This window comes from Erpetoichthys calabaricus, chromosome 6 (assembly GCF_900747795.2).
Source record: "Erpetoichthys calabaricus chromosome 6, fErpCal1.3, whole genome shotgun sequence".
NCBI classification, from domain to species: Eukaryota; Metazoa; Chordata; class Cladistia; order Polypteriformes; family Polypteridae; genus Erpetoichthys; species Erpetoichthys calabaricus.
The window spans coordinates 2,033,756-2,050,060 of NC_041399.2; the positions used below are offsets into that span (position 1 = coordinate 2,033,756).

The 16,305-nt window shown below is 37.0% G+C and overlaps 1 protein-coding gene across 11 annotated transcripts in view; it reads right to left on the minus strand.

The window, feature by feature from the left end:
- Positions 1 to 16,305, minus strand: part of mllt10 (MLLT10 histone lysine methyltransferase DOT1L cofactor) — a 193,445-nt gene that overhangs the window by 131,002 nt on the left and 46,138 nt on the right. For 8 of the 11 annotated variants that reach the window (XM_051929241.1, XM_051929242.1, XM_051929244.1 and 5 more), the window contains one exon: positions 14,003 to 14,082. The exons of the other annotated variants lie outside the window; for them this stretch is intronic. In XM_051929241.1, coding sequence (XP_051785201.1) covers positions 14,003 to 14,082 — 80 coding nt within the window. The remainder of the gene's footprint in view (positions 1 to 14,002; positions 14,083 to 16,305) is intronic. 11 annotated transcript variants of the gene reach the window in all.

A 16,305-nucleotide genomic window follows, 5' to 3' on the forward strand; every position in this document is an offset into this window, starting at 1 on the left:
TGTCAACTGTGGGACCTTATACAGTGTATAAACAGGTATGTGCCTTTCCAAATCATGTCCAATCAACTGAATTTACCACAGGTGGACTCCAATGAAGCAGCAGAAACATCAAGGATGATCAGGGGAAACAGGATGCACCTGAGCTCAATTTTGAGCTTCACGGCAAAGGCTGTGAATACTTATGTACATGTGCTTTCTCACTTTTTTTATTTTTTAATAAATTTGCAAAAACCTCAAGTAAACTTTTTTCACGTTGTCATTATGGGGTGTTGTGTGTAGAATTCTGAGGAAAAAAATGAATTGATTCCATTTTGGAATAAGGCTGTAACATAACAAAATGTGGAAAAAAGTGATGCGCTGTGAATACTTCCCGGATGCACTGTATGTTCAAAGAATAAGATCATCAATGAAAATAAAAAAGTCTTAAGTAGCAGAACACAATAACAAACAGGCAATGTATTTAATAAATGGTATATTTAATTAGCAAAGAATAGATTCTAATATACAATATAAATGTATGTGTGTGTGTGTGTGTGTGTGTGTGGTGCTTTGTACCCTTAATTGTGAATCTTGAGGGGAGACTGGCACTGTGGGTGCCACAATGATGAATGAAGGGCTGAATATGACACAACAGGACGGTCATCAAAGTGCAGGGAAGACAAATGCATCACTCATTTATAAAAATATTATACTCTACCTTGCTTCACCACTTTTGTGTTTTTTTTTTTCTTTAAATTCCTCCTGGTTATTTCCTGTAAGATGAGTGTGTAGTGTATTCAACACTGATACATTTTTGGTCTTGTAAACTGCCTTGTCACATGGCTTGATGTGAAAGGGCTTATATTATATATAAACTTATACACGTGGAAGTTTGTGTATGTGTGTGTCTGTCCATCCCGGAAGTGAGAGGTGGAGTCGGCAAAGCAAAACCTTCTAGGTCTATTACCTGACATCTCTACATTTCAGTTTTTTTACCTGACTATTTCTATAGTTTCTAGGTCCCTGTGCTTTTTATTGCACTGGCTTACACAGCTAGTATAAAATAAAATTATATCTAACAGTTTGCCTCGCATGCAACTTTAGTTTCAGCAGTGGGTTATATCTTGGTGCTGGTTGTGATAATCTAATTTACCCAAATGTTTTGATTGTTTTCATTCAATAGTTGCCTTTCGACTGCAAGATGTAATATATTTCTAATTTTTTCAAGAACATAAACTGTTTTAGACAAGAACATGTTATTTATGTTCTTGTGGTCTTTTAAAATCAAGACAGAGGTTAAGATCGTACATGAAAAACTGGGCCAATGGTCCATGCAATATGTTTCTCATCAAACACAATTTGATAAAAACCAAAGTTACAGAACATCTGATAGGTGGCCAGGCTTTGAGGATCAGTAATTTGGTTGTCCAGAATTATTAACTGGTAGTCGCAGGAATAAGGACTACAGATTTGTCCAAGCATCAATATTTAAAAAAAAAAAACAACTTATTACAATAATTTTTAGGTGAATTCACATAATACAAAATCATCTGGACTGCCAGAAAGACATGAGCACAAGTGGGCTGCCAGTAGACAGTTTGTTGAAATTCGTCAAACATTTTCTTCAAGGTCAACTGTCAGGAGTCCAGTTTGTCTCTAACAGCCACTTGCAAAAAGCTTTGAAATTTTTCCACTGCTTTCCATAGGGTTTTGAATTTTTACATACAATAGTCACACACAAACACAATTATATACAATTTTTTTGCATCCTTTGTGTGCTATGTACACTTTATTGTACTTTTGTCAACTGTTCTGATAGAAGGCATAAAATAATTTTATTAATGTAGACAATACAATAAACTTGATATGACCTGACCAGATTTTAAAACCCATCTGTCTTTAAGAAATATTCTGTGCAACATCACTTATGGATTAGGTTTTCATGTTACAATATGTTCCTTCATCTGTATATTTTTGCATTTTGCTCATTCAGCTGTCGCTCCTCACTGCAAAACAGTGAAAAATCTGCACACCTGTGTTAATTTCAACAGCTTCTGCTTGGTATGAGGACTGCAGAGAAAGCTCTAGCATGAAGCGAAGTCACTTCTCTTTAAAATTGCGGTGGGTAAGTAACATGCTACTTGTGACAGTAAATGTACAAAATGCAAGCAACTTTGAATACTTTGCATGCCACTGTATGTAATCAGTCATGAAAAGTATGAAAGTCATCATAATTTTCTGCCTGACAAATGATTTACACACTTTTAACTGAAGAAGGAAAACTCCAAAGTTAGTGTTTTCGTAAATATTTAAACATCTGTGCTTTGGAAGCTCTATGGTTCATTTGTCATTGGTGTAAACCTTAACAATACAAAAGGTGACAATCATTATTAAACAGTTAGGAAGGACTCTCAAGTAGGACCTATCTCTCTGGATATAAAAAGCTCTCTTTGTAAGGGCACAGTCTTTGTTGGACAATCATTGCAAAAATGAAGACAAAAGAGCATTCTGCTGATGTGAGAATCAAAGTCACTGAAATGCACAAGGCACAAAATGGCTTCCAATAAATACTGAAGAGTCTGAATATCCCATTAAGCAGTGCTAGATCCATCATCTGAAAGTGGAAGGTTCATCACAGCACCCAGACTCTAATTAGAACAGGCCATCCCTCAAAACTACATACCACAGGAAGACTTCGATTGGCGAGAGAGGCCACTGAATATCCAACTGTCACTTTCAGAAGTTTGCAATGCTCTTTAATTGAAACTGCAGTGAAGGTGCATGGGTCCACAATTTCAAGAGCTCTCCATAAAAAAAGGCCCCTATGCTGGGAGGGCAGCTTTAAAAAAAGCCATTCCCCAAGAAGGTCCATATAAAATTTATGCACATATGGCATTTCCTACAACACAAGAACGACCCAAATAAGATGTGGGAGAAGGTTTTACGGCCAGATGAGACCAAAAGAACTTTCTGGCCAGACTTCAAAAAGGTTTGTGAGACACAAACCTAACACCACACATACCTCAAGAAACACCATACCTACAGTGAAATATGGTGGTGGCAGAATCATGCTATGGTGATACGGTTCATGTGCTGGGCCTGAGAATCTTGTCAGAATTGAAGAAACAAATTGATTGACACAAATACCACACAATGAAGGAGAATTTGTTCCAGTCTGGCTTAAAAGAAGATTCATCTTCAACATGACAATTACCATAAGCAGAAGGCCAAAGTGACACTCAAAAGCAGAAAGGTGAATGTTTTGGAATGGCTAAGTCAAAGCCCTGATGTAAACCCTAGAGGTGCCTAACCCTAACCCACCAACCTATAGGATCTCTAGAAATTCTACAAATAAGAATGAGGAAAAATCACTCCAGAAGTAATGTACAAAAAGAATTAAGGCTGTTATTGTATTAAAAGGGTTCTTGGCAAAGTATTAACAAGTAGGGATTCAATACTTATGCAGATACTAACTTGAGCTTTTCTTCAGTTAAATATCTACAGAAAATGGTTTATTTTGACTTTGGAAATGTAATGTTACATCAGAAGAGGTCACATTAAAAATACTGAATTGATAAATGGGCACAAATTTTGTCAGGCAGAAAATTATAATGACTTTCATGGGGACTGAATACTTTTGCACATCACTGTATTTATCAAAGAATGATAGAGGGAAAAGGCTCCCCAGTCACGGTTTAATTACACATTATGGCTAGAGAAAATAAATGAGAACACATAATTTGTCTATCTATTATAAAAAGAAATCCTGTCCTGGAAAGCAAAAAGCAAGTCTATGAAAAGTGATCTTCTTGTAAGACATTTTAAAGACCCACGAGACCAAAGACACACCCTACTTACAATCTATCAAATAGGACAATAGGCAGCAAAACATTCAGTCTTGTGAAGGATTTGAGCACACACAGATCCAGGGCTCTCAGCGCATATAAAGCGTATAAGGACAGTACGTTATAAATTAAATGTCGACATCTAAGCGAAGAAGAAAGCAGCGCGGAGAAAAGAGACTCAAATGCGTTGGCCAGAAAAAAGAGCAAAAAGAATAATCAAGGTGTAAATTCAGAAAATAAGGAAAGTAATTATCAGCCCGGAACAAGTGGAATTGAAAAAAAAGCATGTTCAATCCGGCTCTGAATTAAAAGACAATGAGTAAAAGAAAGTAGAACTTCATAAAGACGTTTACAAACGTTGATGCTAAACACATGCAGAGCAGGTTAGAGACTATGAAACCAGTAAAATTACAAAGGCTCAAAAACATTGTACTATACACATGTGGAGAAAGTTAAAGGATATGAAAGTAGGAAAATTAGAAAATATAAAAAAAGAAAATAAAGATCGCAGTAGCGCAAACAAACAAACTGCCTCATTTAACTATGCACCAGTCTAACTTTGGTTTTGCACAATTACTACACTATTGCACCTTAACACTTAACTCTAATTTATTCACATAATTGTACTTATTTATTATGTTCTACTATAATGTTACCTTTCAATCTATGACTTTTTGTTAATCTAACTTATATTCTTCTAACTTTGCACAGTTTTTGATAAGCGGATCAGGATGCATTTCACTGTGTGTTGTCCTGTATAACTATGCATGTGACAAATAAAGAATCTTGAGAATTTCAAAAACAGAGTTTACTGCACATGCATTTATTGGTTACTTTGTTAGTGTATATATATTTATCGGTCTGCTTATTTAAAAAGCTACATTTACCCCAGGAGTCAAAAACGTTCTGTCTAGCCCTTGTACAAAAACCTAGACAAAAGATGGGGTATCACCTTGGTAACCCCATGCACTTTCGGAACTGTGAGAGGAAAATAGCACGACTTTACAGACAGGAGTCCAATGCAGAACTCTACTTACTTTTTTACTTTGAAAAAAAAAAAAAAAAATATTAACTGCTGATGATGTAGATCGTTTTGTCTATGCTGAAATTCCAAACGGAGAAACCTATCCTGACCGCATTAAAAAGACTCAGCATATTGGGACTCGCAAGATTACAAATATTGTTTTTACAGAAGTTCTGAAATAAAAGTGAAACTAATGAAATAGCAACAATTCAAAGAAAAAAAAATCTTAAAAGTGTGTATCCAGAAAACCAAACACGGGGGTTGGCGAGCGAAGCGAGCTGGGGGCAAAGCCCCCTAGTTACACTGAAAACAATCTCCTGGTTGTATTGTATACAGATGAGGTTTCAATATTATTTTAATATACTGTATATTATAAATGCCACAATGACTTGTTATACATAAAAGGTAAGATGTAGCGAACAATTTTAGCATGAGACTTCAGGCTTTAAATCTTCACTGGGTATGTCTGTGAAAAGTGTATGTTTAACTGTTTAAAACTACAATCAGATCCTCAACAATCAACAGCACATCAATCAACACTTTTTATATATATATATATATATATATATATATATATATATATATATATATATATATATATATATATATATTCACGGCATTCGAAGTCTGTGTCACAATCTGATAGTGTGGGTGGTTACCTACCAGGTAACGCTTTGTGGTTGGCCAGCAATCTAAACGAACCACACGCCGTGGCGCAACGTTAGGGGCATCGCCTCTGACGCTGACGTCCGAGGTTCGATTCCCGAAAGGGAGTGCAGTGGAGTGTGTACACCTGATGAGCCCAGAATGAGGGCGAAACACGTGTCGTGTACTCTTTGCATTTATTTGACAGTAAAACTATTTCAACCATTCTATGATCTGCTCTTCACAAACTGAGGGCACCGTGGCGGATGTTAGCAGATTGCTGGCCAACCACAAAGCGTTACCTGGTAGGTAACCACCCACACTATCAGATTGTGACACAGACTTCGAATGCCGTGAATGTAATTACCCCGATCTACATGCTGTCAAATAAACGAACCACACGCCGTGGCGCAACGTTAGGGGCATCGCCTCTGACGCTGACGTCCGAGGTTCGATTCCCGAAAGGGAGTGCAGTGGAGTGTGTACACCTGATGAGCCCAGAATGAGGGCGAAACACGTGTCGTGTACTCTTTGCATTTATTTGACAGTAAAACTATTTCAACCATATATATATATATATATATATATATATATATATATATATATAAACTCTTGAGTTGGTTCCTGGCGACTATGAAAGCAATGTCAGCTGCAACAAGCCTATTTAGGCTCCATTTTCAACTAAATCATAGTGTGAATTGCTGTTCAAAAAAAAAAAAAAAAAAACATGAAGTTTATGTACCCACCTAACACGTAACTGCATTCTATTGCCACTGTTACTTTTGAATATGATTCACTGGAACAAAAGTATTAAATAAAGAGTGAGAACTCTTTGATAAAGTCCCTAGAAAATTTAAAAATATCCTAACTTTTAGAACTGTTAGTTTCAAGTCTCCAAACACACCTTAATGTTACATCAGTCATTTTCTTACTCATTTACTTATCTTAAAGCAGAAAACACATTCCAAAGGGCAAAAATTTGACAATCTATGACAACTAATAAGATGAACACTTAACTAAATTCACCCCAATTTTCATTTTAATTGAAAATGTGGACCTCGGCACTCGCCACTATTAAGACTAGGATTAGGTTAGGTAGACTTTATTATCCCAGAGGGAAATTCACTTGTAGCAGGAAAAGTACAAAACATAAGGCACTGGTACACAAATACAAACAAAGAAGCAACATCCAAAAACTAAGTGCTATCATTAAGTACACACACAAGATTTGTACAAAGAAGAATAATTAGTTAACAGGACAAAGATACTTCAGAATCCAGAAACTTCCCTAAAAGTAACAGAACTCAAAAAAAACACATATAGCTCTAGGAAAGAATTTTTTTAATATATTTTGCTCGGTTATGGCATGTACACACATCTACACACGGAGTCCTGGTCAAGTCCTTATGTCTAAAGTGGTGCTATCAACCAACAACTTCATTTGGAATGGTTTCAGGTTTCAAAAATGTTGTCTGGATACATGCAAATTTGTGCTTAATATTGCTGGGGCAAAACAAATGAATATTGACATGAGTGACAAAGCGTTATTCATACATTTTCACATTTAAAATACAGTAAACCCTCTTCAGTTCTCAAATACTAAAAAAAGAGAGCTACATCCAGAAGTGCTTCACATCCTTGTTTTTTCTTTTTTTAATCAAACACTATTATCTTCTCTTTTCTCATAAATGTTTCATGCCAATCAATATAAAAGCAAACAGACCTTACGCAGCAGCTTGCTAAATAAAAATTAACTGAACATGAGGTGTGATTTCAGATCATAAGGTTTCTCGCTTCTACAGTGGGTATAGAAAAGAATCACCCCCTTTGAAAATATTCCATTTTGTTGCATCACAGCCTAAAATGAAGCACAAATAAAAAATTTTCAGCTATTTTTACTTGATGCAACCTATAACATCAAATTCAAAGATATAACAGCAACGGTTTGAAAAAAACAACAAAAAAAAAAAAACATACAAGAATCACAGCGATTGATAAAGGATCACCCCAACCCCCCACATAATGCTTGTAAACTCAATCAAGGTTTAAGCAATTTTAATTTTCTTCTTAATTTGGTAATTTTAATTAATTAATTTTAATTTTAATTTGGAGAGCCGCTGCTCCTCCGCATCGAGAGGAGTCAGATGAGGTGGCTCGGGCATCTGGTTAGGATGCCTCCTGGACGCCTCCCTGGTGAGGTGTTCTGGGCACGTCCAACCGGGAGGAGGCCCCGGGGAAGACCCAGGACACGCTGGAGGGACTATGTCTCCCAGCTGGCCTGGGAACACCTCGGGATTCTCCCAGAAGAGCTTGAAGAAGTGGCCGGGGTGAGGGAAGTCTGGGTATCTCTGCTCAAGCTGCTGCCCCCGCGACCTGACCTCGGATAAGCGGAAGAGGATCGATGGATGGATCTTAATTTGGTGTATGCCACTGAGAACTGAAAGATTACATGGACCGCACTGTGCCGCTACTAGCAAGACAGAAAGGCTCAGCATTTTATTTCATGTTTAATTCTTATGTAGGTGTGTAGATGTTAAGAGGCAGGGTTTCAGAGGGGCAGTATGTCTTCTCCTGTTTACTACCAGGACGCCTCACTCTTCTTCAAACTCTGGCTGCGCGCTCTCAGGTTCTCCATCGTTCTGTGCTAAGGCAGGTGCAACACGGATTATAAAACAGATGATTCAGCTGGTTTCTTTTTGCTCTTATTCATTTACATTGCAATACAATTTATATTTATATAGCCCAAAATCACACAAGAAGTGCCGCAATGGGCTTTAACAGGCCCTGCCTCTTGACAGCCCCCCAACCCCAGCCTTGACTTTCTAAGAAGACAGGGGAAAACTCCCAAAAATATCCTTGTAGGGAAAAAATGGATCAGTTCAATGTGTGAAAAGGGGAATAAAGAAATAAAGAATTTAAATGGTGGAGAGAGTAAAAACTTTACTTAGATACATAACTACTTTGAGACTGCATAATTCAACGAGCATTAGTTAAATCGCATATGCAAGCACATCCCATACACCAAATGCCTAAAAGTAAGTGACACGTGCAAAAAGATGACTATATTTCGAAATGTTGATCATTCCTTCACTGAGTAATACTACCTACTCTGAAATGGAGGGACACTACTGCACTCCATTAAAACAGCAATGACTGCATTCACATTTACTAGAATATACTGTACTGTAATTGTGTGGATTCATATTACTGAAACAAAAAATAAAACATCATTAAACACAGTCATGGGCTGGATGACTTAATTCAGAAAGATGCAATACAGTGAGAACAAAAAGAGAAAACTTCAACAGTACAAAACCTTCACCTTGCAATGTTTGGAGGAAGAAAAAAAAAAACACAACATTTTCTTGTACAAAAATGAAAACATTGAACAATGGAATGATCTGCATTCATATAAGGAGAAGAAGCTGCCCAACTACTAAACACCACCACCTCACCATGCTCACAAACATCAACAATAGATACATATGAAAGGCACTCAATTTAGTATCTCAGTCTCACAAAAGCCCGCTTTCACACAGCTTTCTTTGCTCACCGATTGACTTTGTGTCACACAAAGTGCAATTTCCAGTGCAGGAACACTTATTGTATCTATAAATTCTGTTTATGTGCATCATCAGAGTGGGAAAAATGAGGACAACCAGTAAGGAATGGTTCCAAACCTGTTTTACCTGGGACAGCTAGTGCTCACTTAATTTAGAACACTAATTTTGACTCAGTTGTGCAAATCTGATTTACAGAAATCAACCTATAGATGTTCAAGGTGGCTATGTTGAAATAAGGTTTTCACTGTAAAGTGCGTAAGGGATAGGAAGGGGTGGGATTCAGGAGCTAACCACTACTTTTTTTCCCTGATCAGTTTTCAACCTCAAATCAACTAAATGTTCAGATAATTTTAATTGACATCTCTAGCTTTCTTTAATGTTTACCAGTGCCCATAGGTATACAAGAAACTTCAAACTCGCTGGCTGCCTAATACCCTGGTATAGTGGCAGTGGAGATCATGACCACAAAGCACAGTACAGGGTAGGGAACCAGTTCTAGATATATACACAACACACTACCTCAGACAGGCAAACTGCACTATTGGAGACCTCGGTCATCCTTAGAGTGTCACTTCTCTCCATTCAGCAATGAAAGCAAATTAACTCTTGCAAGCTGAAACAAATAATTTGCACAGGTGTCCCAACTTCTCTTGATTACTTTAAAACCCTCAGTCTGTCTTAAAAAAAGAGTTGGAACAGACTGTTACTATAACCTCTGCAAAACATCTGTAGGTTGCAACCCAAAAAAAAAAAAGTGACAATGACAATAAAGATCTATCTAATAGTTGTTCCCTGAAGAAAGCCCATATTCCTAATATTCTGATATTTCTTATTTTTCCAATTTTTCCTACCCTAAACTTTAAAAGTAAACCTCTGACAGTTTACTGCTTACCTTTTCATCATTTTAGGTAATTTATTGCATTTCAACTGATTAAATTTTGTTAACAGGTAGCATTGCACATATACAGAAGAGGATGATGTTTAAAATATACAGAATATACATACATACATATATATCTCACACACACACACATATACATATACAAAAGAGGATGATGTTTTAAAAAGGGGGTTGCAGTCAATAAGCACAACAATATAACACACACAATGTAACAAATGTTCAAACAGCATTTGATAGTTACTTTTGCCATGTCCCCAGTTGTGTGGCATGGTTAGGAACTCTGATTGTCCTTCCTACTGTCACACTCTTGCCCTGTGATTCACCAAAAACTATCATCATGCTCTGCACAGGTTATACTGTATCAGTGCATGCTCCCAACCTCAAATGAATGTCTGTCTGTATTCTTGAATCTTCTCAGACTTGTAGAATGGAGTGTGACCCTTCCCAAGACTTGTGGAATGCAGTGCTGTGTGTACTTGAAGGATATATTGCTGTCAATTAGTTATATAGCCCCACCCCCATTTTCAGAACAATCAGATGACTGTTACAATATTAACATTTCCACAAGACAATGACAATTTAAAATGTAAAAATACTATGTTCATTTCTATTAGAAGCATTTAGGGTCCTGTTGCTACTGTATATACGGTATATACATATATATTCTGTATATACAGCCTATATACATCAGACTTCCAATACAACTCGGAGTCCTGCCACGTGCAAAAGTTCGCTGATGACACTGCTATCGTGGGCTGCATCAGGAGTGGGCAGGAGGAGGAGTATAGGAACCTCATTAAGGACTTTGTTAAATGGTGCGACTCAAACCACCTACACCTGAACACCAACAAAACCAAGGAGCTGGTGGTGGATTTTAGGAGGCCCAGGCCCCTCCTGGACCCCGTGATCATCAGAGGTGACTGTGTGCAGAGGGTACAGACCTATAAATACCTGGGAGTGCAGCTAGATGATAAATTGGACTGGATGGCCAAGACTGATTCTCTGTGCAAGAAAGGACAGAGCCAGCTATACTTCCTTAGAAGACTGGCGTCCTTCAACATCTGCAATAAGATGCTGCAGCTGTTCTATCAGATGGTTGTGGCGAATGCCCTCTTCTACGCAGTGGTGTGCTGGGGAGGCAGCATAAAGAAGGAGGATGCCTCACGCCTGGACAAACTGGTGAGGAAGGCAGGCTCTATTGTAGGCATGGAGCTGGACAGATTGACATCCGTGGCAGAGCAACGGGCACTCAGCAGGCTCCTATCAATTATGGAGAATCCACTGCATCCACTAAACAGTGTCATCTCCAGACAGAGGAGCAGCTTCAGTGACAGACTTCTGTCACCGTCCTGCTCCACTGACAGACTGAGGAGATCGTTCCTCCCCCAAACTATGCGAGTCTTCAATTCCATCCGGGGGGGTAAACGTTAACATTATTCAAAGTTATTGTCTGTTTTAATCTACATTTTTATCACTCTTTAATTGAATATTGTTTTTTTGTATGAGTATGCTGCTGCTGGAGTATGTGAATTTCCCCTTGGGATTAATAAAGTATCTATCTATCTATCAGCTGGTGCAGCCACAGAGGGTATGGTATGCAACTGGAGATATGCAGAGAGACTTTATTTTTGTTTTTTTTAATTATTATAACAGCATTTGCAGAACCTTTCTTAAGCAAGCGCTACAAAAATATTAAGTTGCCAAACTTAACAAGGCATGTTTTAAACTGCATCATTGTGTGATGTAAATATTATAGTATATATTAAATTGTGATATTGTCTCCAGGAAACAATATATTTGACAGGACAGTACTTTTAGATTTTAGACATTAGTTAATTAATCACACACGTAATGTAAAACTAGTTTAAAGGTGGTTTCCACTACAGTAGAAATAGTAATCTTATTTATTGCAGTTGTGCACTCATTAATTTATTATATTAGGCTTTGTTTTAGATCCTTCACTAGGGTTGTATAGTATTCTGGTACTGGAAAAGTACAGAAAACCCCAAATTTTAAAATGGTATTGTACAAGCATTTCAGGATTTGTAGTAACTTAAACATTAGTTTTCCTCTCAATCCCATTCCCTCGACATTCAGTATTGCAAACATGGAGTAACACCCACATTGTGCAATTCATGAAACGAAACCAGAGGCTTTGACACGATCAGGACTTCACAGAGAACACAAACTCTTATGGCCCTCCAATTGCTTCAAAGTAATTGGGACTTCAATTGGGAGACTCGCTGCTTCAACAACTGCACACTTCCTGCAATCAAGAGGAAAGTGGTAGTGTGGCATGATGCACCACAGAGGAATGCAACTATGCGCCCAACTCTTCAGGGTGGAATAAGATAGGGTTGGTGGGATCTGGAGTTATTTGCTTCTGAACAATTTTGACACAGGTTCTCAGATCCAAAAGCTGGTATCGCTACCAATGTCAAATTTTTAGTACGGATCCAACATTACTCTGTACTTGACATTGACAGCCACAAGCCCCTGAATGATGTCACATAGTTATGTGACCAAGGAGTCTGCCAGTGAAGGTCAGCAGCCAGACTCAATTGGATATTGAGGTTTACTGCCAAACTGAGGTAAGATGGATAGATACAGAGAACTATACATTTGTCCCAAAGGGGAAATGTAGCTTTTTACAATAAACATAACCACCACCCCCTTAAATACACACCAGGTAAAAAAAGCAATCACAGCCATAGTGAGGCATTACAAAAGCACATTACCATTGGTGTGAAGGAGCCCCAGGAATGTTTCTTGACACACTTTTCCAGAATTTGTTTGCTGTAAGTACTTAATGCTTGCATGCCAGAGAGAGAATGTGTGGCCTTTTCTATAACAGTCACAGGTCTTGTTTTCATTTTCTGATTTGCTACTACTTCCAATGAATCAAGGGTACACCTCATAACTGAGCCTGCTTCATTAATCAAAGCATGCAAAACAACACAGCAATCGTCATTTTAAAAAATGCCAAGTATACCATACCTACTGCAAATTACGTAAAGGCACAAGACCGGATACGCAACACTAAAAATATTAAGCACTATCTTTCAGAGGTAATAGGTTAGTCTAATCCTCGTGGAGCACTAGGCACAAGTTATACTTTTGACTAAGTAAATGGCTCACAGAAGCATTACTGTTCACTTTCTAATAAGCTTTCAAAGATCTTAAAAACAGAAGAATACTAATCTCAAGAAACGTAGCGGAAATTCATGGAAAAAGCGAGAAAACAGGACGTTGTCATTTACACTGCTCATCTCAAGAATGCTCTAAACAGCCTTTATTCTCGCTGGGTATAAAGACAGATTTGCTGTATGCGTTACTACAGAATGTTATTGGCTCATTGCCTATGAATTACTTGAAAGGGGGAGGAACAATCTAAGCAAGTGCCAGCTGTGATTTTACGGCTGCCTTTGGGTTACTGACAGAATAGTGTATTATTTTCTCAACAGCAAGATAAGAACATTTTTATGTAACTAAGCCATTTCCATCATTGTGTGCTAGAATGCCACAAGAACTTTAATATTAAACAGAGTGTGTATAAATTCCATATAGTGTTAATGTACAGCCTTTTCAGCAGGCCATCCATTATGATTATGTAATATTAGAACTATGAATGTAAATTTTCAAGGTGTACTGATAAACCAGTAACATGTAGACACCCCCCACCCCTCCCAAAAAAAGCATAGTCTGGATAGCAATGACAAACAGAAAAAAATATAAATATCTCAGATACTATATGTTCTAACTATACATATTAGAAACTTTACTAAAGGGACCGTTAGAATCGTATCAGACCATATTCAAACCTGAACTTAAAGGAGACAATAAACAAAGAACCCAAAAATGTAACAATTGTTATGAGTGACAGACGTATGATTACAAGCAACCTCAGCTTAGCACCATTAGTCTTCTCCACCAAGAAAGATTCAATTTATCAAAAAAACTGAATGTGGATTCAGAAACAACAAAAAATAATAATGCAGGGAAATCTTATCCTTGACTATAAATAGAGGTGAATAGTTGCACTTACCACCCTAGCTGCTCTCTCCTGAGATTCACATTTTCTACAAAACCAGGGTCCTGTAGGGACTTGTACAATGCCATAACATGCTGCAATTGGGATAAAATTAAAATGAGAATGGTTTACATGTGTCTGCACCACTACACTCAGGATATTCATAAAATAAAAAACCATATTTACACACATTTATTAATGGAGCAAAAAGGTGAAAAATATATATATCAGTGTACCATATTAGTATCCAGACTGCAGAGAATAAAGTTCTTCTGATGTAATGGGCACTGAGAGATTGAAACTATAGTTTTGCAAGCATTCCTTAAATGAACACTGCTTCATTTTACAGAAAATGCCCTTTAAATTAATGTGCAGTTCTTTTCAGTGTTGTGTATGCTATTTTGTATATTTCTGCAGTAAGTGCATCCATTGTATTAGTGGATAATATTTAAGCCAAAAGTTTTGATTGTGTTGTAGCTTACCTATTTATTATAACAGCACTATATTTAGACAAAAAGGATGTATTGGGAAACACTGATTCATCCAAGACTTCAGTTGAACAGTGCATCTTGCATAGTTCTGTAAAAATGCGCTATTAGTGTAATTTATCCATCACAACGTGTTCCAAGTTATTTGTCAGTAATTAAAACCTTGGCACACAGAGTCATGCAAAAGATGCTGTGTGTCGAAGGTCAATATGTGAAAATATACTGTACTGCTGTCCATTAGCCACACGGGCTACCCTTTTTACAGGCACATATCAAATGACATCATCATTGGGTCAGTCAAAGTGAAATCAACAGAGACCATCCAAATAACTGTCTCCACTTGGCTTTATACTTTTATGGAAATAATAATGTTGTACCCAAAAACTCGTGAGTCAAATTTTATGCTTGTGTCTTCATTGGTTTCTGAGATATGGAACCTTAAAAAGGGCTGTGGCCCTAATATCATTGGTTAAAAAAAAAAGGGATCATAAGGCATAACTTTTAAACTATTAAGGTTTGATTCATGAAAATACCAAGGATTGTTCTTTAATATTGGACATTTTTAACTTCTAAAATAGTTGATCCTCAATTGCCAATTGATGACTTGCTGTAAATTGCATAATAAAAAAATCTTTTTGAGCTTTACAGTAATCTTGGCCCACTATAACTCTGTATTAAACCACATCAGGTTATTCAAATGTTGACAGGTATTACACGTTATAGTTCTTCCTCAACAACTACGGCTCCATCTGGAAGAAATCAAGCTTTGATTAAAGGGGCATTAAAAATGGATAAAGTCATTTCACAACCATATTCCAAATTCATATTGGCTGTGTACGACAGCCATAAAAAGAACTACATCCCTAGGAAGAACTTTTTTAATTAGTAAATACACAAAATATAAAGCTGGTACCTTGATCCAGAACTTTACTTACTAAGATACCAAACATGCTATGTTGTACTACAAAGAAATTCAAAGTACAGTGGCATGCTAGAGATAATTGACATGAGTATCACTGAATTCAAATATGTATTTTATGTCTAAATAGTCAATGTTTAATTAGTCCATATCCTGCTAGACCCGATTCTACAATTTAAACAAACTGCAAAGAAATGTCTCTACTTTCAGAGTTTGAAAAATGCAGATGTCCTTTTTCACATCACTACCTGTCCATTGATGTAAGTGGTGCATCAATAATCTTCCGAGTATCAACAAGACAGACACAACAGACATCCTCACTAGTAGGGTAACTGTAAACCTTAACAAAAATTTCACTTTACAAGTTATATAACATGGCATGTTGGTCACATGAGTAAATATAGCGTGGTTCAAAGTACCAACTTCTAATTTTGTGAATTTACTGATGAACACATGTTTATTCCATTTATATCATTGTTTTTATAGTAGACTTTTTCATACATTGACAACACTCCTTTGAAATATAGGTGTGGAATTCAAGTGCTGCTATGTCACTTTTGTAACGGTGTGACCAGAACTGCACACATTACTCCAGATACCTACTCACTAGTGTGTTATATAGTCAGGGCATAAGATGCCTTGATTAATATTCTACAGTTTGCAATATATAACCTAATATATTATTTGCCTTTTTAATTGCTAGTTACTTATACTGTTTGATGCTAAAGAAGAACCTTAACATAAGTAATACCTATAAAAATTTGAAATATCTAATGTGGTTTGGTGAGGAGATGTACAGAGCCAAAGTTGCTTTAGAGCACAAAAGAAACCTCCTATACAAATTTGCAGCTGTGAACCAACTATTTTAGAAGTTAAAGGCATCTAATGTTAATTAACAATCCATGAAAATA